Genomic DNA, 14,296 nt, shown 5'->3' on the forward strand with positions numbered 1-14,296 from the left:
TACATTAATTTTAAGATAATTTGAGTTATTTTTAATTTAGTTCATGTGCAAAATTATTCTTATTTTTGCATTGGAGTCATGTTTGAATTGGGTGGGAAATGTTTATCCTGTTTTAATTAACAGTTTGTAAAAGTTATACTTAATTTTTGTTTTGCATGTACAAGTTAACTTTTATTTAAAATATTTATGTCCAAATTTGATACTGTATCTGCTGTTATTTTCATAATTTTAGCATTTTGGGAAATTGTGCGAGTTGTTTATTTTGCGCAATGTATGCAAATGTAAAGCTGAATTTTTACTTGATCACTTTTGCACAAAAGCGATTCTCACGCATGCTCAGTGTTTACTTCTGTTTTCAGAGCATCAAGCCAATCAATCGATGTCAAGTCAACCAATCATTTACAACCATCTGGATCTATTATTTTGCTAATTAATTTGTTTCTCGATTATTAACTTCTGGTGATGAATTAATTCAAATCAATAATTATTGACAGCAATGGATGTTGTAAAAATGTATTTTGGCATTTAGTAAAAAAAACTGTATATTTGTGTCTTGTTAAATAAAACCCTTGTGAAAAATAATAGCATTTAAAGTACTTTGGATTTTGGTAGGTATGTAGGCCTATAACTTGTATTACAATTAATTGACTGATTTAAGTATGAGGTGGTAAAGTTGTGTGGGCATTTGCAATGCCTAAAATGGGTGATTTTCTGGCTTATCATTTCTAGCAATTTGAACAAAAACCTAACAGCCTGATCTGTACATATTTGACCAATGGTGACTCTGATGACCTTGAAATGACCTTGAAAATTTGTAGCCCAATGTTGATCAATTCCACCAAGTTTAGTGGGAATTAAAAGTTTTTGCCATTTTGCCATCTAGTTGTTTTTGATTTCAAAATTATCGCCTGTAGGTAAATTTGCTGCAATTGTTTTCTGTGAGCTAGCTTAGTTCATGCTGATATTTGATGTGTGTGTTTGCTAAATTGCAAAAGCAAAATTTGGGCATGTTGAGCATTGACTTTGTTGCAAGCATAGCAAGCGGCAGGCATAACAATGTTTGATATGGGATGGTAATAGGAAATAGTTGGAAGTTCCGTACGTATTTGTTGTATATGGTAATTAGCTTTCCCCATTAAACTAAATCTGTCTAGGGTCCTTGTAGCATGAAATTTGGTGAAATTCTATATAAAATGACAGAAAATCTCTTGGGGACTCAAGTTGCAATAATTGTGATCATACAATGTATGCTCCTCTCACTGGATCCCACTCAATAGTGCCCCTCCCCCTATATTCATGTTAGGCCAACAACAGGTGGAACTATATACAACATAAATTGGTAGGTCTTTTCTGTTTGCTGTGTATGCTTCCCTAAATTAGCACAAGTGTAGAAATACATTTTTGAAATAATGAATTCAGTACCTCTAATGTTCATATTTCCTTGTTTAGATGTTTGTTTTATGATATTATCACATTTTCAAAACCAACATCAGAGCTCATATGATTTTATTTTAATGTTGAGATTTGGTGAAAATTATCCAGGGCAAATTATATGGGAAATATATGACTTGTTAAGCCTGTATTTGTATCCTTTCTAAGCAATAAGTCGGTTTAGCTTGTGTTGTTGTAGGCTTGGCATAGCCTTGAAAGGTGCACACCGTTCTTGGAAACATAGCATAATACTCTCGCATGTGAAGGTGTCACAATCAGGTTGCTCTCTCAAATCCAGACATACATTTTGATATCACTACCAAACACAAAGCAACACAAGGTATAGAAAGTATTGTCAGATTGATTAAAGTTTGTTAAAAAAGGGTACCCCAGATACATTTTAGAAACATAAAAGGGACCAGGTACAAAGAAACAGCAAAAAAAACCCATAAACATAATGTAAGTTCACATCAGATGAATGTCAGATTTGGTCTTTTTTTGAGATTGCTTTCACATTTGTTCTTTCACATTTGTTGTCTCACGGTTTAAATAGTGCAGTACAATGTGGCACAATGAATGGCTTTTTAGTCTTTGTATGTATGTACATACTGCTAAATCTGGTCACTCATTCGTACATACTGCTACATCTGGTCACTCATATTTGTCTTAGATCTTGCTTGTTCATATTTTCTCTGTTTAAATTGACCTCATAACTTCATACACACAAAGCAAATCAGGATATTCCTCAAATCTTCAAGGCTTAAATATGATTGCAATGGTAATTAGTAAGGAACCAATTAATACCGGACAGGAAGGAGACAAACAGCAGCAGGTGGTTTTATTGAAGGCTAGGGTGTACGTACTAAATTGTGTCCGCTATCAAAATGTTACATATTTAGGTACAATTCTGGTTTACCCTGCGCATCCTGTATTCCTATATGGTACAATTCCGGTTTACCCTGTTGTAGGGTTAGGTTACGGTAGGGTTAGGGTTAGGGTCATACTTGTGTGCAGGGTAGCAGGATATCAGGCATATACCCAGGCTTTTATACATAAAAAACCAAACAAAACAACATGTACGCAAGTGTATAGTTATTCCCTCAATATAAACACCTGCACAAAAAGAAAGTGTATACTTGTTTGAGTGGTCATAATTCTTAATAGGATTGATTAAGAACATTGCAATGTGCCAAGAAATTGTTAGCTGCAGTTTAATATCTCACTTGTGTATTAAGAGTTCCAAATTGTACAGATTTGAATGATTTTTTTGGCAATTTGTTCGATTTGAAAATGTCTATTACTGTGAAGATTTACTTGAGAACTCTAGCTTTGAATTTGCTTACATTTATTACGCATTCAATGCTAGAGTAGGCTGCCATTTTACAGTAGACCAGCATTGACATTTTTTGCAATTCGTTAGAAAAGGCCGCATATTTTGAAGTCTAAAATCGTGTTCTGCTGTGTTTACTTCCTAACTTCCACGCTTTACACAGTGTCAAGCTTCATTGATTAATACTAGATTATGAATGCAAATGTTGCTAGCCTCGAATGTGAAGCTATCGGTGAGCAAATTCATGGCTACACTTTCGGAGCAAAGAAAGATATGTTTTTTAATTGATATATAAAATGCTTTAGTGAGGAACTAAACTGAAGCTGACCAAATTATTAGCATGTTCATATCTATTTCAATGTTCAAAATCATGATCACCGAAACATGTGTAGACTTGTGCTGTGTTTATATGTAATTTGCAGAGTCATGAATGTTGCACAATTTTCTTAGATTATGATAAGTGGTGAATCACTTGACCAAAATTTATTAAAATTAAAAGCATTGCAGAATGCTCCCTTTCATGCTCACAGTGTCATATGATTGATTGATTGATTGATTGATTGATTGATTGATTGATTGGTACTTTTTTTAAAGGAATCAAGATAGATATCTATTTCTTAAACCAGTTTTGTGATTAAGTGCCCATCCATGAAAGCAATTTTGTGATTATGTAACAATCTATCATTTATATTATATCTGCAGATGCTAATGGTTCTGTCAGACCAAACAGAGTGTCATTACCAGCAACTTTTAACCAGGGTTATAATGGCAACCCTAGTAGAGGTACCATTCCTCAGCCAATACAAGAAGGGGTACAGCAGGATGAGTTCACAGGGATAAACAGGGTAAGTGTCATTACTAGTAAGTTCTAACCAGGGTTATAATGAAAATCCTAGTAGAGGTATAAGTTCTTATGAGCCAATACAAGAAGGGATACAACAGGATGAGTTCACAGGGATAAACAGGGTAGGCCCTAAGTGTCATTACTAATATAAAGTTCTAACCAGGGTTATAATGAAAATCCTAGTAGAGGTAACAGTTCTCATGAGCCAATACAAGAAGGGATACAACAGGATGAGTTCACAGGGATAAACGGGGTAGGCCCTAAGTGTCATTTAGTAAGTTCTAACCAGGGTTATAATGAAAATCCTAGTATAGGTAACAGTTCTCATGAGCCAATACAAGAAGGGATACAACAGGATGAGTTCACAGGGATAAACGGGGTAGGCCCTAAGTGTCATTTAGTAAGTTCTAACCAGGGTTATAATGAAAATCCTAGTATAGGTAACAGTTCTCATGAGCCAATACAAGAAGGGATACAACAGGATGTGTTCACAGGGATAAACGGGGTAAGTTTCATTACTAGCAAGTTCTAACCAGGGTTATAAGCAATTCCTCAGCCAATAGAAGAAAGGTACTGTGACAACAGGATTAGTTTACATGGATAAATATGGTAGGTGTCATAAACAGGGTTCTTGTAGGCATTATATTGCTAAACTGACCACTGACACCTGTCAGAACCGATGGTATAACCATGGGGTAGATTTAGAAAATAAAATTCACATGCTCAAATGAGCTTTTTTTTCCTAAAATCTAGCTAAAAAGTACATTCACAGCAACAAAGTTACATGCACACCTAGAAACCTACATGCATTTATACATGTAAAATCCTTCTAAATAAGCCCTGAAACCAGGCCTAATCGCTGGTTCTGCCAGCGTGCTGGCAATCATGTTTTTAAGTTATCCCTAAATGTGCATGTAGTGTTGAAAAATGTGGGTCTATCAACTGATTTCTGCACATCCTGGTAAACTGATGCGATGTCACACAAATGTATGTATGAGCACACATACCCCACACGCATGTTTACTCCAAACACCTGTGCATGAACATACACTAGTATGTCACTTGCTACAAACATAACTGCAAGAGGGTGCGAATTTGATTGTTCCAATGATATAGATCACTTATAAAGGAAAAGATGATGTCAAAACGGTGCATAGTAACTCAACAATGCAAGGCCAAGGACAAACATGATTTCCCATCAAATTTCCCATTGATGGGGAACCAAAAGGTGGGAACGGAGTCTGGACATATTATTTGATGATTTTGATGGTGGATCCCACCTGGGGCACCACACCTCCAAATATTTTCGGACACGACCATTGAAACAAACTAAAAAGAAAAGGTCCAGACCCTGATCCCCCTGAAAAACATGCCGTACCTGGCTGAGCACAAGGCTGCAAGATATCTTGCCAGCCCACCCCACATCCGAACGGGACTGCATAAAAAGACCTGGCCAGCTGCCCCAGACACCACCAGTTGGGGAACGACCCCCCAAACCCTCCCCAGCTACAATACTGGGTGGGTTTGGAGGGATTTTCACACGAACTTGACCACTTCAGCCGAAAAAGTGAGTAGGGAAGGAACAAAAAGCGCGAAAAACCGGACGCTTGCTAACACAAGATCCGATTGGCCTGAGCCAGGCCATTAAGTCGTAAGGCAGCCAATCAAAATCGCTGATGGAAAAATAATAAACCCCGCCGCAGTTACTACCTCACAAGGGTGACATTATTGATATGGCTGAGGCTGGGACAATTAAGCTAGATGCCTTACTCCCCCCGAAACAGCTAGAAAAATCCCAGCCAAAACTAACCCAAAAAGGGGAGACCCCATGAAGCCAAAAACGCTTTTGAATAGACAAACTATTAAAAACCGCACTTACATACACACCTAGAAACCGACATGCATTTATACATGTAAAATCCTTCTAAATAAGCCCTGAAACCAGGCCTAATCGCTGGTTCTGCCAGCGTGCTGGCAATCATGTTTTTAAGTTATCCCTAAATGTGCATGTAGTGTTGAAAAATGTCGGTCTATCAACTGATTTCTGCATATCCTGGTAAACTGATGCGATGTCACACAAATGTATGTATGAGCACATATACCCCACACGCATGTTTACTCCAAACACCTGTGCATGAACATACACTAGTATATCACTTGCTACAAACAAAACTGTAAGAGGGTGTGCATTTTGATTGTTCCAATGATATGGATATAAAGGAAAAGATGATGTCAAAACGGTGCGTATAGTATCTCGACAATGCAAGGCCAAGGACAAACATGATTAAGTACATGCAACAGTCAAAAGGGTTCATTAACCAGTGTGGATATTGCTCATGTTGCTTATTAGGCTACTTGGAAATAGGTCAATGAGATTGGAGAGGTATAGGACAACAATTTGAACTGTTCAACACACTTTTTTTTGGTAGGAACTTTTTGATTAATCTTCATCCTTCCTGGGCAGTGTAGTTTAATTGATCCGCTTTTGATCCTAGATATATGTAGCCACCTGTACTGGGCTCATGCATGGGAGTTGAGGTGATCAGGTGGCCCATGTGTAACAGTTTGACATTTTGTGTGAGTTTTTTTTCCTGCTACGAGGTGCAGCCATAAGCTATAGTTATCAAGAATAACAACAAAGCTGTGAGCAAAATTCATTATTTGAGTGAAATGATATTAGGTTCTAAGGGCACCTAGAAGCTTACAAGTTTGTAGTTGGAACAAGAATCTTCATGACCCACACAGTTTAGTCTCCTATCCCAATGCATTATTTCTGCAAACACCCACATCCAAAGTAGCCATATGCCATGCAGCTTATATCACAAAGTACCTTTTAGGCTTTATTGGCAAATTGCTATATCTTAACTGATAGTCTTGAGGTCACTGAGCACAGCAGCTGAAGGGGCTATCCCATTATGCTTTGCAGTACAGTAATAAAACTACATGTGCCATAGAAAATGTACACAAAATCCCTCACTTCAGCTTCCAATTACTTACTTATATCAGGAGTGCTTAGACTTATATAATGAAAAAATGTGTCCTCTAAAAATAGCTCTCAATATCTAAACACTCTTATCACCGAGATGTGCTTTTTGTTGTATATTTGCTATGGAGCAAGCAGAAACACTGCAATGCATGATGGGATACTCGCCTCAGCTGCTTTGGTCACTGAGAGTTGTCTAGCACTTATAAATGATGTGTTAAGTAGGTCAGCAACCTTAAGGTCAATGGTCTGAAGAAGACTGACAATGATAGTATTATACATAGGCTTTTGCTTTAAGACATTGTGTTACATACACATAGGACATATGCCTACATTAATTTGTAAGGTACCTTTTGCTCAGTCTCAAGTGGACTGATTATTGTGGATATCAAAATCAGATCACTTCCTCCAAGACTGACATTTCCTTGCATTCAAGTTAGCTCAATCGGTAAGGCATTAGTCTCCAGTGCATTGATCTTTAGCAATGCAAATTCAAATCCAGTGTAGTATTGGGCTAACTTCAAATTCCCATGGACAATAAGTACCTGCTTCTTGTCTCGGTTACCCGTACAAGGACTTGTGAGAGCTGATCCAGGGTGCGATGGTTTGATGTAGGCTAACTAGGGGCCTATTTAGAGCTATGTCCTTGAATGATGCTACATGGTTTGTTTACACAGTGGTCAGTGAATTCCTGTAAAGTCTGTTGAGGCTTGTGGGTTTATGCCTATAAATCACTGTTTTTAATGAAGCCAAACTTTACTTAGATTTTGGATATCCAAACAGCAAGTCTTAAAATCAGTCGTAACTTATGTCGCATCGTAAAATCCATTTCACTTAAATGACTTACGAACAGTACCCATCATAAGTAATAGGGATTTACTACATTTACCCATTGTAAAGTAACATCTTGTAAAAGGGTATTCATAGCTTACGAACAGTTACTTGAGTTATGAAGGGTTAAAAGTTTAGTGAATTAAACGGCATGAAGATGACATGCCAACTCAGTTTGATTGTGTATTGGCAGGTCTGTATAATACTGAAAGAAAATTGTTGCTCCAATTTTTTACTTTAGTATACCATGTTGAAAACTTAGACAGCACAAATGACAAGGATGACTGGCTTGATGCCATGTGTTGATTCAGGAATCATAAGAAACTTTCAGGTCCTTATTTCATGAGTAACAGTATGACATGTGTTTTGCTGAAAGTTAACAATCACAAATCACACAAAAATGCATGCAATATTGTAGGAATATCCGGGTTACTGATAGTTGTCAATCATTTACTGTAGAGATGTTGCATTTTGTCACGTAACGTTTTTGAACCTTATAAGCTTACATCAACCAAGGGATATATAGGATTAATTATTTCAAAACCCGTACTTCTATCTGTATTGGTATATGTATGGCTTTACCTACATCTTCCACAATGGAAGTGAGTATTTCTATTTGAAGATACTTAATTGTCTGTTTTATTTGAAAACCTTTGTTAAAAAGACTGTAGCTAAATCTTCCACAGGGGAGTGGTTTGCAAATGAAATAGCTACTACTGAATTGCAAGAGACCATCCGTTTTGAAATGTTTTGATGTCAAATTGGTAGCCAATGGAATTCAAGTAGTGTCACTAGACGTGATCTCTCATCAGATATTGCAGTTGACCTTTTTCGGTAAATCCCATAAGCCTTTGCGAGTACACCTGAGATGTCGTCATTTGACATCAGTTTGCGTCAAGCCAATGCGCACATTGTTTAGCGAACATCGTTACTGCGCATTACAAGTCGGCGTGACATCAAATGAAGACATCTCAGGTTTACTCACAAAGGCTTATGGGATTTACCGAAAAGTTCAATACTCTGATGTTACTGTAGTGTCAGACTTTATCATGCTTGCAGGTCGTGATCGGTAGTTGACTAGTACAGTGATAGGATAGATAACTTTGTCCTTGGCCCGACATAATGGTTTGTAAACTAGTATTTTTTTCATGCAGCATTATTTTTGTTGATTTCCTTCAAAAGTATTCCTTTAGATGAGTTTTGGATAATTGATGCAGAGCTAAAGTAAAAATCGCTAAAAGAGGCATATTTATGATACATTTTCTAGGTTATGGTTCTTTGGTATATGCAAGGGCAGCATCTATGTACGTTTTCATGATTTGGATGCTTTCTATCAGTTCTTTCTGATCTTGGCTGTGCTGTCTTACATGTATAGTGGGGCGTGTACCTTTATCTTAAATACCATGCAGGAAGTTCATGTTTGTGGTTGCATATGATGGTTCATGATGTCTTAAGCCATTGTGATAAATTAAAATATGGTAATTTTGCTGAGGCCATGTATGTTTGGTATAGCACACTCTAAATCACCAGTCTTTAAAAACATCTTTGTGCTGTTGCCTTTAATTTTACATATAAGTATAACACTAATATCAATTTCATGATAGATTGTGACAGTCAGGGGTTAACACCCTACTCTTTTCTAAACTGACTGTAATCTACATGTACTGTACAGGTATGGCTCGCTGTGCACAGGACCAAAGGCTTAACATCACCTCAACATCAATTCTAAGAGAGCGAAAGTCTTACTTCTATTGATGTCACCAATAAATTCAGCCTTTTTTCCCCAAGTTAATACCTTGGCAGCAAGTTACCACTGTCAGAGATTGAGCCTGGGACCTCATGCACCAAAGGGGGTAAATTAACTATTAGGCTTCCTAGTCATAGCTTCAATTCCAATGGAACTTGAAAGGGAAAACATTTACATTTCCAAGGCTGAATTATCAATAATGTAATCAATTGCAAACTTCTGGTATTTACAGCATTGTTTTTGTGTGACATTTATTAAAAAATAAAAGTAAATAAAAAATTGAAATAGTAATTTTAATTGTACTTCCAAATATTATATGCACATACCTTCTTATAACAATAGCTAACAAATTAAAAATTTGTCTGTGTAAAAATATGAGTTAAACTCTAGATGCCTTATTTAGTATGGTGTTTTAGGCTGGCAGGTAGGGACTTCCTTACTAATATTGTGGATGAGTAATATGTGGTGTAATATGTCTGTCAAAACATGCTATAGTTGATAAAGTAGTTGCCTATGACACGTGTTGTCATCAAGAACAATTGGGTGTTAATGCTCTGCATGCTGGTCATAGACTTCAACATAAAAAGTTTTGAGACATGTTAATATCAAGAGCTATCTCAATAACCACTGAACCAATACCAGGCTTGTTTGTACTCATTTATAAATGCATTTTTCATGCTGATTCCAAGTATGGTCATGCCAATTTACCATTCTGAATTTTTTTATTTAAAAAAGAAATTGAAACTTGTCGTGTGCAGTGGACATCCACATGGAAAAGGTTAACATTGTGCTGCACTTTAAGTTGGAAGACATTTCTCAGTTATCTATGATGTGTTCAACTTATTATTTATGTAATTGTGTCTCGGGCTCTCAGCATAAGATGTTGGCAAACCAACATATGCCGGATAGGTGTAATTTTACTGCGTAAAAATATCCCTTCACTTTAAACAAAACCGATATCTTAAAGACACTAGACCTAAATTATTAAATAAATTTTAATAGAAAAGAGAGCATTTCAAAAGTGACACATAACATAAGAAACATTGTTCACTGTTTTTCCATGTTTATTTCCTCTACAGGGAGCATGGCAATTTATTCTTGCATTTTAGGCCCTACATAGATACTATGGGTATTTTGTGGAGAGTGGTTAAGACACAGATCTCATAAACCTGAAGTCCCGGGTTCGAATCCCAGGTGGGATCACTTTTTCTATATGTCTCCTTTATTATTTGCAATGCCTGGTGAAAAATTATGTTCATTAATATTCCACACTTTAGTCCGATTGTCACTAAATATGGTTTATATGGTGTGTCTTGGGCCACATTGGTCAGCACTAATGTATATAGATTATGCCTGTGTGGAGGGCACTAATGTATACATCACTGCAATTTCTGTAATTGGGGTATAGCAGCCCTTCCCATTGATGACTAGGACAAGGTAATATTCGATTTCAGAAAGTATTGTGCTGATTACCAATACATGACACGGCAATTACATAATTATATGTTGTGTTGATTCATCTGTTTGAGATCATGAATCCTGTGAATATGTATCCTCAACACACAGCCTAGTTCAGTCAGTCTATCTTTTTTTCTCCTTTGCCACACTTGTAAACTAGGAAAGCGTTCCATGACATTGACACATTTGTCACTTAGAGGAAATGCTACACATGAGGTAACATACAGTTCAGAATGCACACTTGTCACATTCAGGAAACGCTCTTAGTATTGACAACATACACATGCACATAAAAATTATTGTTATATAATATCCTATGCAGAATAGGTAACACATACAGAGTACCTCATTACTGAGATGCCCATCAGAGGTACATTGCAGTCATTAGTATGATTCTTACGTAAACAGGATTTATTGGGGGGGGTGCTGATTTTGAAAAAGTGGCCCTTCGGACCTTTTTGAACTAGGGGGCGAATTTTGAAAAAAAATTGATTTTTTTTCAGAATTTGACCAAAAAGGCATAACAATTTTTTTCGCTCGCTACACTCGCAAATGGGACTTTCTGGGTCAAAAAGGGGGACTTTTTTGGCCTTGGGTGAGGGGGTTCTGCTCCCCAGCCCACCTGGTTACGGGCCTGTTAATGCATAATGGAGACAAAATACAAAGAATTTATTTTTTAACATCAGTGACATGTTTTGGACCCAATCACAAAATGTTGACAACAATTATATAATTTTCCAAGTTTTCAAAAATATGTGTGATTTAAATCTGAAATGGATAATTTTGTTGTTAAAATTTATTATGGAACCAAATTTATGATGTGAAAGTATCAGGGACAGGTCCTTGCTTGGGCAATGTGTTTGACTGTAGATTATAGGGAGAGTTTTGCAATTTGGTCATGCAATTTGCATGTGCTGTTACAGGTGCGTGGCTTAATTTTAGTCCAGTTAAGCATGCTGTAATCACACTGATTATTACTTGAAGGTGTGTGATGATGTGCACTTATTCTGCACTTGCAGGTGCCAATTTACAAGGCCTGCACATGGCCATAATTGATAGTACCCCATACGCCAGGCACATTAGCAGACGCAGATCACTGTGGTCATTTAGGCCACTTAGGATAATACAGGACCAACCATAGCGGGTCTGTCAAATAAGATTTTAAAAAAGAAGCAAAATTGGGTCGGTTGAGTTCATTTCCCCACGGTGGACTTATAAATCCAGTGTGTGCCTGCCCAAGCTGTCTGGAGATGGAGTGAATGCATACTCAACATGAGTGATGGAATGATTGATTTAGTGAGTACACTAATCATGTGTAATTCTCTTGCACCTGTTACCCATAAGTAGGATGTACTTTTTGGTTATTCCCTAGATACTTTGGGCTTGAACTTCACTCATTAACAAGTGCTCTTGATTGAGTCATCTACTGCTCATTGTAAACATGCATTGGCTGTCCTCTACTATACTGCCTGCACCAAATTTTGAAAACTGGAAAAAAGTTTTTACTGTACAAAACAACCATGTACAAATTTAATTTTTTTCAATATTTGCATTTTTAATTAGTATGATTTCAAAGTTTTTAAAACTGTTAGATGACACTTGTAAACTGAATAACAACATGATTGAAGGTAATATTATTGTGAAGTAGCCCGCGGCATTAGCCTATAGGCTTCATTGGTAAGTTTTGACCATGTAAAACACCTACCACAGAAAGGTTGTGTATAGAACAACCAAGCAATTTATTCTTGACCGAACTATGAATATTCAACTTAACCTTGAATCCCCAGGATTGAATCTATCATTTTGTATTTATGAACTTTGCTGTGATAAGTTATTTTGATACCCTGAAGAAGTGAACAAAACTTACTGTCATATATACTGACAAATGCTGGTTTGTGAACTGGGTTAAAATGGGTTTGTGAGTCAGTATGTGTGGGTTTCCCTTGGCAGATGATATATTGACATACAAGTGAAGATGGTATATAACTAGGTTAAGAAAGTACATTTGAATTAGGGTTCAACTCAGTGTAAAAAGAGATGCTTGTATGTAATAATTAAAGTATTCATGGGTTCATCTATGTCAAATTTGATGGGAATCAAAGCAGATTTGGTATCAACCATGACCATGAAAATCTTGAAGGATTGCCCAATCAATTATTTAAGCAGTCAAGTTAGCTCAATCGATAAAGCGTTCGACTGTGGTGCAAGAGAGTTGCGGGTTCAAACCCTGACGGTGGTTTAGTACGCTCTTGTGGAAAAATTGAGTGAGCTTGAAATTCCCCTGGACAAGGAACTTACTGCTAATTGTCTCGTTGTAACCCGTACGAAACTTGGGGAGCTGATCCTGGTTGCAGCGGTTATTTGTGGAATGTCTTGAAGCTGCAAAGTCCCTGTGTTGTTGTTAAGTGGGGCTGTAGTTGTCAGCGACGACCTGTAAAGTGTGCCGAGGCTTGTGGATCAACGTCTAGGCATTGTGCCTGTGCGTAGCACACTATAAATCACTGCGCTTTTTTTCAATTTAATAAATGAATAAATAAATAAGATTAATAAAAGTGTTCAGTCAGATATTATGAAAAAAATTTGGGCAAAAATAGATTTTGCTCATATTCTGACAACTGGACCCAAGTGACATGATCCTTTGAAGACTCTGCTAAATAAGTTATCTCTGGTGTCATCACTTCTGAATGATAATAATTTCAATAATTAAAACAAAATTGTACCTTTAAAGGGAGTCTCTGGCAATCACAGCATTATGTCTTATATGTAAGAAAAATAATTATCAAGCACAAATCACGTGGTTTTATTTAAAACAAACTCATATTGACCATAAAAACAAATAAAAACATCCATCTCTCAATACGCGATATTCAAAATTCCCGGACGAGTGCAATGACGTCCCAGTAATACAATGAAGGCTGATGACAATTGAGCACAAACAACCATTACGTCATTGCACTTACACAATTTCGGCGCAGGAATTTTGAATATCGCGTGTTGAGAGCCGACTGTTTTATTTGTTTTTATGGTCAATATAAGTTTGTTTTAAATAAAACCATATGATTTGTGCTTGATAATTATTTTTCTAACATATATGGCATAAGGTTATGATTGCCGGAGTCCCCCTTTAAGCAAGTACATGATTTAGTTTTAGTGTTATCATTGTGGCATTGACAGGGCTTCTGTTAGTGATTTCATTGAGAAAAAGGAAGTACACTATAGTCATCAAACCTATTTCCTCTGTTTGTTAAGAGATTGGTTCAAGAGGAAGTCTTTATAGTTGTACATGTAGGCCTACAGAGTACTTTGTGAGTCAACAAGTTCCAAGTCTTTCAAAAAATTACAGTAATTAGCATTGTATGTTAACAAATATTTAATTTGAAGACATTGGATGTTTTGAGAAATAAAGGGCAAACAGTATTCGTGAAGAATGTATTCAAAGTTTTAAAAAATATGAAATTAAAAATATTTTGAACATGAAATAAAAAACTGCAGTGTACTTCTTTCCAATTTCAAATCAATTCAAGAAACATTTATTTCACAACTTCAGTAATACATGATATAATGACAAATGCCTGAATTAACATAACAATTACATACATAAATATCAAAGCGATATCCGATCACAAGCCCACTGATGACAATCAAATGCGATCACCAGGGCAAAACAAGAGA

The 14,296-nt window shown here is 36.6% G+C and overlaps 1 protein-coding gene across 9 annotated transcripts in view; it reads left to right on the forward strand.

Moving 5' to 3' along the window:
• The window catches only part of LOC140158552 (signal-transducing adaptor protein 1-like), an 81,102-nt gene that overhangs the window by 50,396 nt on the left and 16,410 nt on the right, over window positions 1–14,296 (forward strand). For all 9 annotated transcript variants that reach the window (XM_072181678.1, XM_072181679.1, XM_072181682.1 and 6 more), the window contains one exon: window positions 3,464–3,606. In XM_072181678.1, coding sequence (XP_072037779.1) covers window positions 3,464–3,606 — 143 coding nt within the window. The remainder of the gene's footprint in view (window positions 1–3,463; window positions 3,607–14,296) is intronic.

This window comes from Amphiura filiformis, chromosome 8, assembly GCF_039555335.1.
Source record: "Amphiura filiformis chromosome 8, Afil_fr2py, whole genome shotgun sequence".
NCBI classification, from domain to species: domain Eukaryota; kingdom Metazoa; phylum Echinodermata; class Ophiuroidea; order Amphilepidida; family Amphiuridae; genus Amphiura; species Amphiura filiformis.